Below are 16,519 nucleotides of genomic sequence, written 5' to 3' on the forward strand. Positions count from 1 at the left end.
ACATGCTTGATCGGCCCAGATTTTGGCACAGATACTCATGTTCCCTCAGACGAGGTCCAAATATAAATGTGTCCAATACTTTTAATTTAAAAGTTTGCGTTTCTTTACAGTAAACATTACAGCCTCGCAGAGCTGCTCGCTTGGTTGTAGACTTGAAGACTCCGAAAGGACAAAAACTTTTCTGTGTCAAATATAACACAGTAATCTAAAAGTAATGACAATACATTACTGATGGCAATTAGATCTGTCATCAGTGACCAAGATCTCCATGAATGAACCAGGCAGGAATTCAATTGAAATGCGGGCTGTGATACAACACACAGTGGTCTATAACCAATCGACCATAAACATACCGGGGCTCTTATTACCCAGCTGCGTCGTTCCGCTCTATCTCTTGTGACCCAGTGTCTCCTGTGCCAAGCCATACCATACATGCCCATTCACATAGACATAAATCCTGTTGTTTGTTGTTGTTGTGTGTACATATGTGGCCCAGTGGCTTCTCTGAATGAGCAACAATTGTTCTTTGTGTGAATAATTGGAACAAGGTTATTTCAGCAGTTTCGTCAGCCAATTAGGGTCCAACGGAGCTGACCTCTCTCTCTCTCTCCCTCTCACGTCCTTGTTTCACCAGACTGTAACTCCTCATTAGAGCGCTCTACCCATCGATCGTCTTATCTCCCCCTGCCCTTCTTCCTTTTTGAACATTTTGTCTTTATTCTCTTTCAAAATGATCTTCCATCTGAGGTTCATCGATGGACCTGTGTTTATGAGTTCTTAGAGGTTGAATTCGAACCAAAATTGCATTAGTGGAAAAGTTATCTGTGTTGGGGCTCTCAGCCACATCCAGACCAGACTGTAAAGATGTCAGCTGTTTTCTTCTCTGGCTCTCTGCACTCTTTCCAGAGGACACACGCCCTGCTTTGATCCGGACCCTGGCACAGGATTGGTGGAATGGAGCAAATATTGACTCCATCTGAGCCAGACAAATCGCTCCCCCTTCCTGCGTTCTTTCTCTTTCACTCTCCTTTACACTTGCTCAGTTCCCGTCTAATCTGCCATTACCTCTTTCTCTCAAATTCCCTTTCATCCCCTCTCTGCTGCTGCCTTTCTTTTCACTGCCTTTGTGTCCCCGTCTGTCAGTCTCTCTCTCTCTCCCTCTCTACCCTTCTCCAGGCTTCTCAGGCTGTCAGTACCGATAGGTCAGGCCTCTCCTCCTCCTCTCAGCTGAATTAGGTGCCTTCACAGAGATGAATCCGCTGAGTTTAGAATCTCAATGTGTAGCTAGTTTTGATTTCAAATTATCTGTATGTTGGATTGCACGCTACTGCCTGAAGCCTTGAGCATACTTTTACATCTGTGAGTCTGCGTGAAGAGTGAGGACTTTCGTGAAGGCATGTGCCAACATACTTTCATGTAATGTTCATATGTGCTGCAGCCGGCTCATTTACAAAACCAGACTATACAGAAACAGAGAAAGTCCAGCTGTAGTTTTAAAAATAATCTTTTACCTTTTGGTTCACCTTTTTTTATGTGCATTTTCAATTTGCACATAAAAAAACTTGTCTGAAAACACCTCAAATTCAGAGAAAAGGGTGAAATGTAACCAAAAAAAGTTTTTATAGTTTGATATATAAATGATTCTGTTGAATTTTGATGGAGACTTGGTTAATGTGTGTTTTTATGCGCTGGACTTCTGATATGGATTTAGTGTAGTCGGGTTTTTGGAGTTTTGCACGGCAGCTCTGTTTGAGTTTGTTTCGTAGCATTGGACAAATTTGGACATATTGACTGGATGAAAACAAACTTTCATGGCGATCCATTCCAGAGGTGTTGAGATATTTCATTCAGAACCGTTGGACTGACCGACAAACCGACCAACAACAACAGATGATCGCGTACATCTCTCTCTATGTGAGATTGAGGTGAGCTCTTCTGTCGTCAGTACTGGAGCAGAGCTAGATGAACAGGGATGGTCTGTGGTCTGAAAATGGTTCATGATAACCATCAGACAGGTCTTCATACTGGTCCCCTCTCTTTGACCTATTTAAGTCACTGTCTCGCTGCCGCCTTCACGGGAGGCAGCCGGCAGTGGTCTAACCCTGAGCCCCGACCCTCTGCTGGTCTGAAGAAGCCTGGAGGCCTCGTTAACTTTAACAATAAAAGGGTTGCGGGCCTACTGTGTCTTGGCCTGAGGCTGGGGTCCGTGTGTGTGCTTTCTGGAGGCAGGGTGTGTGTACACGCAAGAAGTTTTTCAAGTGATTTATCACCCCCACAGGGCCCAGCTACTCTGATCTGCAGTGTTATTACTCGGATCAGCCATCCGAGACAAATAACAGATCTACCGCTTCATACGGACCTCCCCGGACACACACACAAACACACACACCACATCTGTGTATTGTGGTGGCTAGTTGATACAGACATTTTAGCTAATCAGGGCTCTGTGGTTGGTGGCGCATGTCCACAGGCCAACATGTAAGTTACTGCTTCTCAAGGATCCAGAGTAAGAGAGATAGGGAAAGAAGGAGAAGAAAGAGACAGATAGAGAGAAAGAGGGAGGGAGGAGGAGAGAGCAGAGGGCTATAAGTGGTCACGGACCACTGGTGACCATGGCAATGACCTCTGGCTAATTGTAGTTACTGATAGACATGCTGCTTAGAAGTACAGAGATATCCATTTCACTAATCACACACCAAACACACCCCGAGCTGCTGCAGATGTGTCTATGTATGTGCACTATCCTGTGGAATCTACCCTTTTCATTCCTGGTACGCTTTCAACATTAACTTTTTTATTTTGACAGATCAAATCTTAAGCCTCTTCTGTAATGTGGTTAAGTCTAAGTTGTTGGCTCGCAGCACGCTTTGAAGTCGCTAATCTCCGTCACCATCACTGCGCCCATGCTTTCAGGATGCCTGTCCAAGAAAAGCAGCAGGCTGGCCCTGGGACATCTCAAGCCCTGGGTGTGTTAATATGTGTTAGACCATAACTCACTGCGTACTCGCCCTCCCTTCCACTCATCATCTCTCTCTCTCTCTCACATTTCCACCGTCTCGCCTCTCCTCTCCCCTCAGTGGCAGCAGGGTGGGAAATGTGGAGCAAGAGGTTCAAGAACAGGATTGGAAATGTTTTAGAACGAGACACCTCTGGAGGTGCTGTTATGTCAGTGAGCTGGGCTCTGAGGATCAGTAGTCAACAATGTTTTTACTATCACATTAGTTTTGCTGTCCCTCCCTTCTTCCTCATTTTTGCTTCGACTCTCCAGCTCTGCTTTCTGTATGAGCCCCGCATCAACTCTCTCCTCTTCTTGTTTTCCTACGATGAAGATGATGATGTTTTTTATGGCGGTGTCATGCATGCGACTGTGCTGAGTCCTCAAGGGACTTACACCACAAATTCATTTAAACCAGATCCAGAGCACAGCACATACATTTTTAAACAACTCTACAAATAGTCAAAGAAAATAAATAAGGCCAAGTCACATAACTCTCTTAATCGAATTTCATGTCTTCAACAAAATTCATAAATTATTTACTAGAATCAAAAGAAACAGAAAAAAAGTATAAAGAATCCATCTTGCCGTCCTTTTCCCACACAGAGTTAGCAAACTTAAACACATCAAAATGAAATAACCTCTTCAGTTTTTGTCATTTGTCCACAAGAATATTTCCTGTTTTTAAAAACTGACACTCAAATCATCAGAGGATGATGGGACTCTCTCTCTCATTAAATCTATTTTCCTCTGTAATGTTATTGAATCTGTCAACCTCAATAAATTGAGGATGAATACCAGTTCTTAGCTAAAGATCCTTGTGATAAGCGCGACGAGGAAGACTTAAGTGGCCTTAAGTTTGGTTCTGATTAGATTATTTTCAAGTTATTTTTCTTCAAAGGGGAATGGAAACCTACTTTGGTTTCAAACACCAGAAGTCACAGCTGTATATCAGCCTCCTAGAAAACTGTGTAACACAGAACTATTCATTATTCTCCTCCTGTTTGACCAGCATGTTCAGTTATAGAAACCCATGCTGACTGACTGGGAAGGTCAGTGAATTACAACCGAATAAACATAGTGTAAACAAGTTGGCATCATGCCGCTTTCACATCTGCTTCAGACCACACACACACACACACACACACACACCCACCCACACACACACACACACGCACACACACACACACACACACACGCGCACACATACATACATACATACATACATACACACACACACACACACACACACACACACACACACACATCTACACAGAGACATCATTCCTGCTCAGAAGTGGCATGTCTCTGGGGTGCACTTACTCCAGCTCCAAATTGGTGGAGCATGTCTGGCTTCAAGTGTTCAACTGTGATTAAACAGTTATGAGAAAACACAGCCATGTTTATATCATATAAAAATATCTGTTGCATTGTAACTACTACACTGCCCATGAGTCAACAGCCATATTTCATCCATGCAGAATAAAATAAAACAAAACAATTTTCCACTTTGAACTTGTGTCAGTAACTTTGTCATAGAACAATTAGTGTTTGTATTGGCACAATAGTTCCCCAACAAAGTGTCCCTGCTGCAGATGCTGCCAGCTCAGGGCTGTTTCCGACAATGAGTAGATCATTACTACTGATCAGTGTGACCTAGTACAATGGAGCATTCTTATGTTGGATTGTGCAACTAAGAAAGCGGCTCTGAGAGTTATTATAGCTTAGTCAGGGCCCATAGTGGTGTGTGTGTGTGTGTGTGTGTGTGTGTGTGTGTGTGTGTGTGTGTGTGTGTGTGTGTGTGTGTGTGTGTGGCTGTGTGTGTGTGTGTGTGTGTGAGTGTGTGTGTGTGAGTGTGTGTGAGAGAGAGAGAGAGGGGCACTGGGAGTGTATGTTTATGCGTGTGAACGAGAGAGAGAGAGAGAGTTGTGTAATCTGTCCATTTTGTGTCTCCTGTCTCCCCTGTCTCTCTCTCTCTCTCTCTCTCTCTCTCTCTCTCTCTCTCTCTCTCTCTCCCCTGGCCCCCTGGCTGCCAGGCGTCACACCAGTTTATAATAAGGACCCAGAAAAGAAAAAAAGTTGTCGAGTGAACGGGACTGAAAGAGAGAAAAAAAAAAAGACGGAACCCTTCCCACTCTCCAAAAATCACGGGGAGTGACTGTGACAGGAGGAAGGGGACAGAAAGAGAGGGAGCAGCAGAGGAATAAGAGTAAGAAGCCTTCTCAGGACTTCATCACATTTCTTTAAGGACTGCACGGACCGGAACGGACCACTAAACTGGACTGATAATCAATAGCGGTGATCAGTAGCGGAGTGAGAAGTGTTGTGGGAGACTCTTGGATGAGCATGCGGCTCGGTTTACTATTCAGGTAAAACTTTGACTTACACAGCTGCAACCTGCTGCCTCTCTGTCGCTCTCTCGCTCTCTCTCTGCTTGTACACAACAGCACATTGGGGGGTTACATCCTCCTTTGAGCGAGCAGGGACTTTACGTTGACTGTGGTTGAGATATTTAAAAGAAAAAAAGAAAAAAAGTTTTCGTTTTGTGGCGAAGTTTTGGCTTTTACGCACGACGCCTTTTCGGTGCGCGCCGGGCGCTGTGCAGGATATATGATAGGAATTTACCCGAAGGCATCTGGGTTTAGGTTAAAGTTCTCTCTTTCTCCTCAGGGCGGATTTTTGAGAGATTTCCCCCTCCTGTATACCTCTCGCTCCCTCTCCCTCTCTTTCCCTGTCCCCGCGGCTCCCAGTTTATTCTACAATGTGCCACTGTAGCGGCCAGAGAAACGTGGACCCGGGTAGGGGGTCGTTACTTCGGCCTGAGCGGCTCTGTTGTGTCGGACTGTGCGGGACCTTTGTCTGTGTTTTTCGGGGTAATTGTGTAGTCTGGTGTGGGGAAGGTTCCAGAGACCACGGCGGTGCACCACACTGGGAAGAAGGGACCAATTACTCTGACTACATGTGGCTTGCGGACTGGTGATTGCGGCGATGGTTTGGTTCTCGTTGCGAGCGCTGAAATGTCCATCTTAGCAAGTCGTTCAGTTTCATGTTCAGGCTATTTTCTTGGCAGATCCAGAGATGGTATTCCACTTGTTTCCAATGCACTTGTCTGTACTGTTTTCTGGAGATGGCTGGGATCATTACAGACAAACCGGCCGATTTAAGAAAATTCTGGAGACATTTTTTCACACTCTCATGGAAAAATAAGACAGAATAAGGATCAATAATTAATTAAATCTACTTGGGCAGCCTGCTCTCTACACACTTCACATGCTTTCTAAAGTAGTTTCATGTTAACTTTAAGGACTAAGCCAAAATTAAAGGAGAGATGTAACACCATCCTAACCCATAAACCACCTCCTTTGAACACCAGACCTCAAATAAAAAGTACCTTACAGCACAAGATGATTTTGGATGTTGTGACTGATTGCGCCTGGAGTGTGTGTGTGTGTGTGTGTGTGTGTGTGTGTGTGTGTTAAAACCACATCCTCAGGGTGTGTACAGTCCCAGAGAGAGGCATGCGGAGGGAAAACATGCTTGCTGTTTAAACCCATTAGTTTGTTAGCACCTCTCAGGCTTCCTCAGATTGATTGAGATGTTTGCCTGTGAACCCTGAAGGGAAAAAGAAACTTTTGTTCACCCCTGACGAAGCCCACAAGCCACCTGTAGTGAGAAATAAAGTAGAATAATTGGTTGCTTAAGTACAGTTACTGGAACATTTGATAGGGTGTTCACTCAACACCTTTAACTGGTTTTTAAATAAATGTACATTGAGGGAAAAGGTTCAAGAAAGGTAATGAAAATCTGTGTGAGTTCACACAGCATACACCAATTTAACGTTTATATCATGGAACAGTTATTATATGAAAGAGCTTATTCAACCTTGAGATATTTGAAATCCTATGAATCTGCCACTTTTCTTCTTCCCTCCAGGCTCTATGTGCTGTGGGGCTTTGTGGTGGTCACGACCTCTGTGACCAAGGCTGCCAAAAGGAAGGTGAGTCATTAGCTCATCATAAGTCTCAGACAAAGGCATCACTATAGAGGGGTGAAAGGTGATCGCAATTAAAGGATAGAGTCACATTTTTTCCAAGCCTGTCTTAAAATAATACTCGCACGCCCGTATGCACAGTGGAAGAGTTATTGGTCGCTTTTATGGTTTCTTTTGTCTGTACCTGCTGCAAACAGATTCTCTCCTAACATGATTTGAATGTATGAGATCGGGGGGCAAGACACACAGTCCTTGTTCTGTGCAAAAAAGCAGCTGAAACTTAAATGGTGCTTTACTAGTCAGAGTAAGTCAAATCAAGTGGATATCTTCCAGAGGTCCAGTCTTTTTAGTGTGAAATCCCCCCTTTGTGTTCAATCCGCAGCAGCTACGTACAAGAAAAAAACACTAAGAGAGAATCCAAACTAAAAAGATGATGACTTTGGGAAATACCCGCTTGATTTGACTAACTCAGATACTGAATCCTCATATTAACTTCAGATGAACATCTGAATACACTTGTTTTTTATTGATAACATAATTTTTATATGAGCTAAGATAAACAGTCCTGTGTCCAATGTGACGGTGTGAAAGGAGTCACTTCATCTGAATCTGCAGTTCTCCTTGGCTTCACAAAACTCTATGGAGTTTCAGCTCGTTGTTTATCTGTCCCATCTGCAGCTTTCAGCTACTCGTTTGCTTCACTCTCGTGGCTCCCAGAGCATCGTTTTCAGCTAAAAAAAGAAGCTCTAAATTCCCCTTTTTACAATATGTGCTCAGCACCAAACAGCAGACAGACACAGTTGGCAAGTAGCTGGTGAACATAGTGGAACATTCAGCAGCTAAAGAGCCAGATATTTCCAGCAGGAGTTGGTAGAGACCAAAATCAGAACTAAAAAAAGAGTGAATATTGAACTCACATTCATTAAGTTGCCAGAAGCACCAAACACCAAACGAGTGATAATGTTGCCACATCCTGCTGGATGTGTAAATTAGCAACTGTTCACAAGTTCAGCACATCAATTTAACAGGTGATGATATGCCAACGTCAACTTGTTTCTGCTGCCCCCAAGTGGCCAAAACATCCGCTCTTGCTGGTTAAAGAAGATGAAGAAATTTGTCACCACCTGAGGGAACACAAAAGAAGAGGAGGAAGACGGGATCTCCTCATAATCAGTATGGAGAGGAGGAATAATTACAGAGAGGGCCCACAGTGACACCAGTGTGATCATTTTACAAAAAAAAAAAAAAGAAATAACTGGGGACCCAGAGTTTACAGCTTCAGCCCGGACTGGTTCAAGCCTGGTGGCACATTGTCGCAGGAGTTTAACCAGTAGCTCCGGAGGTCAGCGGCGGCTGCTGCAGGGTCACTGCACGGAGCTCATTAATGGTCCCAGTTATGTGGCAGCTGTGTGTTTGATGTCACTCATTACGACAAACACACCTCTCGTCCACACACACACACACACACACACACACACACACACACACACACACACACACACACACTCACACACAGAGAAACACACACAGAGAAACACACACACAGAAACACAACAGTCATTAGGCCTGTCAGCCTTGACCCCCCTCATCTCTCTCACCTCTTTCTCTCTCCTTTTCTCCCACACTCCCGCCATTTTACCTCATACAGAGGCAGGAAATCTTTTAATCTGGTGGTGAACTGGACAGTACAGTACCAGAGCGCAGAAACACACACACAAACACACAAGTATGCCACTTACACCTGTCCTCTCCCTTCCATCCATAAACACTTTGTACAGTATGTTTACTTTCACATTTCTGCCCATGTACACACACACATTCACATACTCAGAGAGAGAGAGAGAGAGAGAGAGAGGAGAGAGAAGTGGAGCGCAGATTTATGTATTGGTTCATTCTGAATGGAAACTTTTGTTCAGCTCTCATGTTTGCTGGTGTGCCAACCAGGCCAAAGCTTCAGTTATGAAATGAGAGGAGAAACATTTATCTACAGCCACAGAGGAAGACATCAAAGCCTGACCTGGCACCCACATACATACACTCCCACACATATATGTACAAACATATAACACAAACACACAACCAAATCAGCCCTGATTATACCCTTTCTGCAGTGCGTTCATACGACACCAACTCCACTGAATTTATCCGTCTGCTCATAAGCTGCTGGCAGGTGACTGAGACTCTCCTAAGCTTGAGTGAACTATGAAGAGTTCAGGATTTATATTTTGGCCTCAGAGGAAGGAAACTCACGAGACTTTAGCTCATCAGTGGACTCAGTTACTGTGAAGAAATACGTCCTTACAGAGACTTTAGATTTTGCAGTGGCAACAGTTTTGCTAAGTTAAGTACTTCTTTAAAATGTTGCCAAGGCTTGCCGCTTTGACCTTTTGCACAGCAGAGTTAGGGTTACAGTCAGTACTCATTGACTTAATAATTGTCCTCATGACTTCATTCAGCCATAAAACTTCAAAATAGTACAAAATGTATGAAAGTATGAAAAGTGACTTTTGATATTTTCAAAAAATTAAGAACCGAGTAACTTTTTTTTTCTTAGAAATTGTGGTGGAAATCAAAAGAAGTGATGAACATTTTGAAACCAAACACTTTCATTTTATTTGATGTATATTTTATTGTGATAACTTCAGATTAGCTTCCATTAAAAGTCAATATATTGTTGTTCGGGGGTGACAGGGACTAATGTGCAAAAATGCAGTGTCATCCTCTTTCTCTGTGTGTGTGTGTGTGTGTTTCTCAGGTGGCAGGCCGACGGTCCAGACAGGTGTTTGAGGTGGAGCCTGTGGAGGGGGTGTGGTCTGTTTGGGGGGAGTGGTCAGAATGCTCTCAAACCTGCGGGATTGGCATCTCACAGAGGAGCAGGAAGTGTTTACCTCCTCCACCTCCACAGTCTCCTCCCCTCTCCCACTCCCCTCCTAACTGGGCGGGGTATCTGCCCGGGGGCATTGGAAGTCCTGTCATCTCACCTGTGCGCCCCTACTACCCTCCTCGTTACCCTGGGCAACACCCACCTTATCACTCCCCACCAATCTCTGCCAATCGCACCCCAGGATTGTCTCTGTTTCGGAATAACCCCGCAGGAGGAGGAGGAGCTCCTGTTCCTGGACAGGCCAATCAAGCTCCTCCTTTTTACCAACCAGAATTCTCCCCAACCAATCAGGACCATGTGTCTGTTTACCGATCACCCTATCACGCTCCTTCACATGGCTACAACCAGCCGGCACGGATCATCAGGAGACCAACCAGTCCAGGGGCAGTGAGGGGTGGAGTAGGAGGAGGAGGAGGAGGGGGAGTAGGAGGAGTAGGAGGGGGGAGCAGAAGGTCGGTCTCCAACAATCGGGAGGGTTTGCTGGCGAGGAGGTGAGACTGGAAAATTAGAAAACAACCTGACATACGCTTATCACACATATATTAGTATCAGCAAATATGATGGCAAATGAATAACAAGAAATCAGACTAAAATAAAGTAAAGATAGAGTGGGGTCCATCAGACTTTTTGAACTTCACTGTATGTTTGAGATAAATTAGGAGCAACCATTACATAGTTGACAAAAAACAATCTCACCACAAGAGCCATTTAGCAGCTGTTCCAGAGCTTTCACTCGTGTCACACAATCTCCCTCAGCAGATGGAGTTGCTAAGTTGTGATGAGTGTACATGTTTTACATTTTCTACATTTCCATGATAAATGGGCTACATCTGCTACATCTACATCTGCTGAGAAACACTGTGTGGTTTGATCAAAAGCTCCAGAACAGCTACTGAGTGGACCCTGCGGTGAGACTGTTTATGTCAACTGCTGTTGGTCAAGCGTGAACATTAAGTCTCACCTATTATATAGTTTGTCTATCAGAAAGTACTGAAATGTTTATGTTTTAATTGTAAAACATCAAAGGTCAAGAACAGTGATTTAACTGATTTCCAGGTAATGGAGGCTTATACATCTTCTCTGCAACTCGAGTTTGCCTTTTCCTGGAAAATGTCTCTAGCACACAGGAAGTGAGTTTTGCTTTGCTGGCAGTAGCAACGGTGGCTTGTTTAGGATAAATAAGAAGAACACAGTTGTGAGGATGAGCAATAGCCACCACATCTGAGCAGACAAAGAAAAGATTTGTGATCTCATCACAAAGTACAATGAAAAAACTAGTTGTACAGCAAAGACATCACCAGAATAAAATAAAATGCTGATTCTTCAGGGCACCATCACAGGTGCTATTAGTTACAGTGTTGACATTGTTTAGGCATTAGAGAGCATTTGTTTACGACGTTTTGAGTTTTGGGAGTTGGAGGTATGCCCATCTGTGCCTCTCGTATTTGCTGTGTTATTTCATCATTACTTCTGGTTTTTGTCATTCAGACAGGCACTGCCCTATCTGAACATTATCCTGACTTTCTGTTTTCTCTGACACTGTCCCTGCTTCTCGCTAGTTCTGCCATTCTGTAAATCTTTCTCTCCAAATTGAGTTTTCTCTGTTCCTTCTTCCCTTTTTTTTTTTTTACCCTCTTTCTTTTTGATTCGCAGGTCTTCCTCCATCCTTCCAGGTCAGTTTGGGTACGGCAGGGTCCCCTTCTCTTTACCTCTGCACCGTCCAAACCGACAGGCTCGCCACACAGACAACGGTACTGACACTGCGACGCCAGCACCTGGACTAGCTGTGAATGAGGATGAGGCAGAGACCAGCAGGAGAGAGGAAGAGGAGAGGGGGAGTGATGGAGAAGACAGGGAGGTAGCAAGGAGAGAGGAGGAGGAGGAGGAGAGGAATGTAGAGCAGGAACACACAGAGTCACCTGCTGCTGAGGAGGTTCCCACAACGACCACAACAACTGGCAAACCACACCGCCATGTTGACAGACCCTCGCACTCCCATACAGAGCATGTGCGGGGGAGAGAGCGAGTCCCACCATCTCACTCCTTCTCACGCTCCTCATCACCATCTGCATCCAACCGCCACCGGTTTGACTGGCACTCTGTCAGCGCTCCACCTCCCATCGCTTCGCCTTTTTCCCCTCCTCTCCACCGCCCCAGCCCGGTGCACAGGGACAGGGAGCTCCACCCAGGCTTCAACCCACAGGCCCCGCCCACCGGCAACATCTACCCTCTGCAGCACGCCCACGTCCCGCACCTGGGGGTGGAATCAGGCAGGGATGGAGGAAGAGCATCTCCTCAGGTCTACAGATGCCCTGGCCCAGAGAAGGAGTACCGCAGGTGCTTCTCACAGGTAAAATCTTCACCTGTAACCCCTGGAAACAAAAGGAATATTCCACCTAATTTACTGGCTTCACTCCCTCTTAACAACTTCAGTAATTCACTTCGGCTGGCCAAACACTCACCTCTGCTGTATTCAGCTGCATCTGTATATAGCCTGCAGTTGTTCTTGATTTATATGCATGCCACGTGTTGAAGGGAGCAGTTAGGCAGCTGTAAAACTAAGTAGTTGAAGGTCAGCAGAGTGTATTTGATAGGCAGATCATTCCCCAGCTCCAACACTAGCTTGGATAGAAAATGCTTGCCCTTGCCTCTGCTACTCCGAGGCATGTGTGTGTTTGTGTGTGTGTGTGTGTGTCCTGGGTTACAACCACAACACACACCTCAGTTGTTATGCTATACACGTGATTGTACGCATGTGTCTGCGCTCAGTATCTCCGTGAGTGATTGCACATGTGTGAGTATAGATATGTGCCAGAACCCCAACGTATGTAGATGTGTGTGTGTGTGTGTGTGTGTGTGTGTGTGTGTGTGTGTGTGTGTGTCAGTGTCAGTAGCAGAGTGTGTATTGATGTAACGTCTTGTCCTGGCTTGGGGCCTGCAGTGATGATTGGGGTTGCGACCCGCTCCATACCTCTCAGTGCAGCACAGTGAACGCATTATCAGTAGTAAAAGTGTGTGTGTGTACGCGTTGCCAAGAAGAGCAGCCGGAGACACAGACAGGGCCGGTCGTGTCAGATGGGCCGACTCACCCTCAACACACAGGTGAGAAACTGAGGTCGACCTCGCTGTAACTCAGGTTTCACTGACACAGGAATGCCACGCTTGATTTCACTCAATTAAATGTGAGATTGAGAGTAAACAAGGTGGACGGAGTTTTTTTCAACTACACAGTGAGTTTTTAATGACCCAAGTGTTTCTCTCAGGAATCACATCCACGATTCAATTTAATTAAATTGATATATTCGTAATATACTTTGTCTATTGGTGTGGGGGTGGGCGCCCTCCGTTCTCAGTTTGTGGAGCAGCACCTGTCCTGGCAAATAAGTGTGACACATTTCTATTATGTTAATCAAAATCAGCTCAGCCAATATCACACTGGACTAGCTTGCACATTTTCCACCTTTTGCAGTGGTTGCTTTAAATTAACAACCAATCAATCAACTGTCCCTGGAGATCCGGGAAGAGCCGCAACATATGAAAAGTCGCTTGAATGTTTTCCTGTTTTCAAGCACAACAACAAAAACCTGAAGCGCTGCACCTGTATTTAGCGAAGAGTTGACTAGTTATATAGTTAAAAAAACAAAAACTAATCTATGGTACCTGTGAAGTTATGCATCATGCATGGAGGGTCACGGAATAGATGGATGAATATACAGTATTTTATCTGATCAAGGTTCTTGTACAGCTGCTTGATTTTAGACAATAACATTTAAGACGTTTAGTTCTTTCTATCAAATGAAAAAAACATTGTAAAGAAAATCAGGTTTTAAGTCCCCAAAGTCATGTATTGAAAAAAGTATTGTTTTGATATCAGTTGTGAAACTCGATTATCATATTGGTAATAATGTTGCAGTTTTTCAGACAATACTTGGATCTACAGGCAACACCACAAACATCCCTCTGGGGCTTATTCGTGATATTTATAAAAACACCAAAATACAGTGATCAAAAGTTTCCTTCCTGCTCTGGTTTCATGGAAAATCAATCACACCATGGACGCAGGAACAGACGCATGAAACAAACAGAAGGAAACTCACCCATAGTCCCTTTAAAGATTTGATCATGGGGACAAAAATACCCAGAGGGACATGTGACCGGGTTATTTAATCCAGCAGGCCACTCATAGCAGGACCGTCTTAAGTGAGAGTGTAGAGGGAGGTGATAAGATTGACGTTAACAAATACCACAGACCCACACACTCACACACACACCTACAAACTTACACATTTTCCCTCTCACACATCACATCTACAACTGGCCCTCTCATAAACGGGAAGTAGTCACTTGAATCCGGGGCCAGGTTGGCACTCTCGGGCTCTTGACTTTTCCTCTCTTTAGATAATTTGGCAGCCTCTCTTGTTGTCTTTCATCCCCCCTCTCTCTGTCTCTGCCTGACTTTGTGTGATAGTCCCCATGTTAAAACAGATTTAGTAGCTGGCAGAGCACATGCCCTCTTTGTGCCAGCAGCGCTAATAGCAGTCCTGTGACGGCTGAGCCTGACTCATTGGGTTACATATTTACCCAGCATTAGCCTCTGCAGACTTGTTTGCTGCTGCAGTAGAGTGCATTTTTACATGTCTTATCACTGCTTGAAAATAATTTTAAAATGCTGATGAATGCAGGACTTGGTCCAGGCTTGTATGCACTGTATAGTAGGTAAGTGTGTGTGTGTGTGTGTGTGTGTGTGTCTGTGGATGAGGGAGTGAGCCAGACTGAGTGTGACACATCCTATTATCTATTAGGTGTGTTTGTCATAACACAGGGCGCCTGAGGCCCATCACAAGTGTGATTGGCTGTGTGTATGTGTGTGTTTTTACTGTTGCGTAGAAGCAAGTGGGGAACCAAGAGAGGGACAGAGGAAATGAGAAGGGCAAAAGGGGAAGAGTGTGTGGTGTGTGTGTGTGTGTGTGTGTGTGTGTATGAGAGAGAGAGAGAGAGAGAGAGTATAAGGGGAGGGTGGCAAAGGAAGTGACGCAGTTAAGTAGTAGTGAAAGAGAGTACTGTTTTTAGAAAATCTGCACACAGTAGAGGGAGGGTGAGCTAAAGGGCAAAAGGTGGGGAAGGAGAAACACAAAGAAGAAATGGAGATGAAGGCTGGAAAGGATGAGTGTTTAGGTGTGTATTTAAGGATGTAGAGAGTTGTATTAGTGGAGGAGGCAGAGGAGTAAAGGCAGGGATGGTCAGCTGCAGCAGCAACAGATAGAGCAGGATAGAGAGAAAAAGAAATCCTGCAGGAAAACAAGAGGAAGCTTGTGTCAGAGGAAGAGAGGGATTCATGGAAAAGTGTGTGTGTGCATGTGTGCATGTGTGCGTGTGTGTGTGTGTCTGTGAGAGAGTTTGTATATACTGTATGTGTGTGAGCGAGTGCAGAGTGTAACCAGAGGAGAAGTCGTTCTGTCAGAGGGAGAGGGGGGGAAAGGTGGAATTTGAGAAGAATCTGCCTGAAACAAAAAAGAAGAGACACACCAGCTTGAAACAAACGTTTCACAGAGACACACGAGGCTCTTCTTGCCCTTTGCTTTCAGCCTTCCGAATCTTTCACCCCAAATTAAGATTATTCTTTAAGCATACCCTCTTGCCTTAGCTCCTCTCTCTCTCCTCCTCTTTGGAGTAAATATTTACCAGGAGTCACTAACAGTGCGTGCCTCTGCAACAGCAAGTGAGAGGAGATCAGAGGCATGTGGATTTAAGATGTGGTTTACCACATGGCCTAATGAGATCGATACCAGCAGACACGAGGGCCTAATAAACACTGGGGGACGGGGGAGACAAATCCTTCTCACTTCCATGTTTATAGTGTCAGTTCGAGGTCACGACTAAAAATCTCTCTGAATATTGTCTCTTACTGTCCATCTGCCAAAATCCAGATGAGAGAAATTCTGAGTTGATGGAAATGTTGATACCTTCATTTAAGTTGCCTTCAGTTATCGCAGCGCCTTCACAGCAGTAAGCCTGACCGGCAGCTTGCTCACTCTGGATTTCATCTCACAGGCTACATACACTTCCAGGCTGCAGCCGAAGATTATTATCATTATCGATTAATCTGCAGATTGATTTTATGATTAATCAATTAATCATTTAATCTATGAAATGCCAAAAAATAGAGCCTAAAGTGACCTCTTTAAATGTCTTATTTTGAGTTTAAAACAATCTTAAACCCTTTACTAGTCAGTTTGCATTGATATATGACAGAAAAGCAGAAGCTGCAGTCAGAGAGTGATTGACATTTTTTCAGTATTTTGTGAGAAAAAGAGTGTGGCGATTAATCATCTTATCATTTCAGCTGTAATTTAGTTCAGCCCTCTAAAATGGAGGACGTTGTTGGGGCCATATGCAGCTTGAGAGGAAGACAGCTACTATTCAGCTACTTTTCAGGGCTGATAAAAGAACTTCCATTTCCACTTTTTGTCATAAGGTAAATATATATGTTGGATTAGTTCAACTGATTTCACAGTCATTTGTTATTTTCTAGATTAATTTATAGCATTCACGTATAATTGACCATCCCGCAACTGAGCGGACATAACACACACCTGTTGACGAGTACGTTGTGCCAACCAGACACAGTTAACGTGGCTTCAGGCTGCTG

At 44.5% G+C, this 16,519-nt stretch overlaps 1 protein-coding gene across 2 annotated transcripts in view; it reads left to right on the forward strand.

Moving 5' to 3' along the window:
* Window positions 1-5,025: 5,025 nt before the first annotated feature.
* LOC111230137 (ADAMTS-like protein 4) overlaps window positions 5,026-16,519 on the forward strand; it is a 35,318-nt gene continuing 23,824 nt past the window's right edge. For both annotated transcript variants that reach the window (XM_022756738.1, XM_022756739.1), the window contains exons 1-4: window positions 5,026-5,364; window positions 6,929-6,992; window positions 9,742-10,361; window positions 11,524-12,220. In XM_022756738.1, the coding sequence (XP_022612459.1) occupies window positions 5,336-5,364; window positions 6,929-6,992; window positions 9,742-10,361; window positions 11,524-12,220 (1,410 nt within the window). In that variant the 5' untranslated portion in view covers window positions 5,026-5,335. The remainder of the gene's footprint in view (window positions 5,365-6,928; window positions 6,993-9,741; window positions 10,362-11,523; window positions 12,221-16,519) is intronic.

This window comes from Seriola dumerili, unplaced genomic scaffold (genome assembly GCF_002260705.1).
Source record: "Seriola dumerili isolate Sdu_G_001 unplaced genomic scaffold, Sdu_1.0 BDQW01000258.1, whole genome shotgun sequence".
Lineage (NCBI taxonomy): Eukaryota > Metazoa > Chordata > Actinopteri > Carangiformes > Carangidae > Seriola > Seriola dumerili.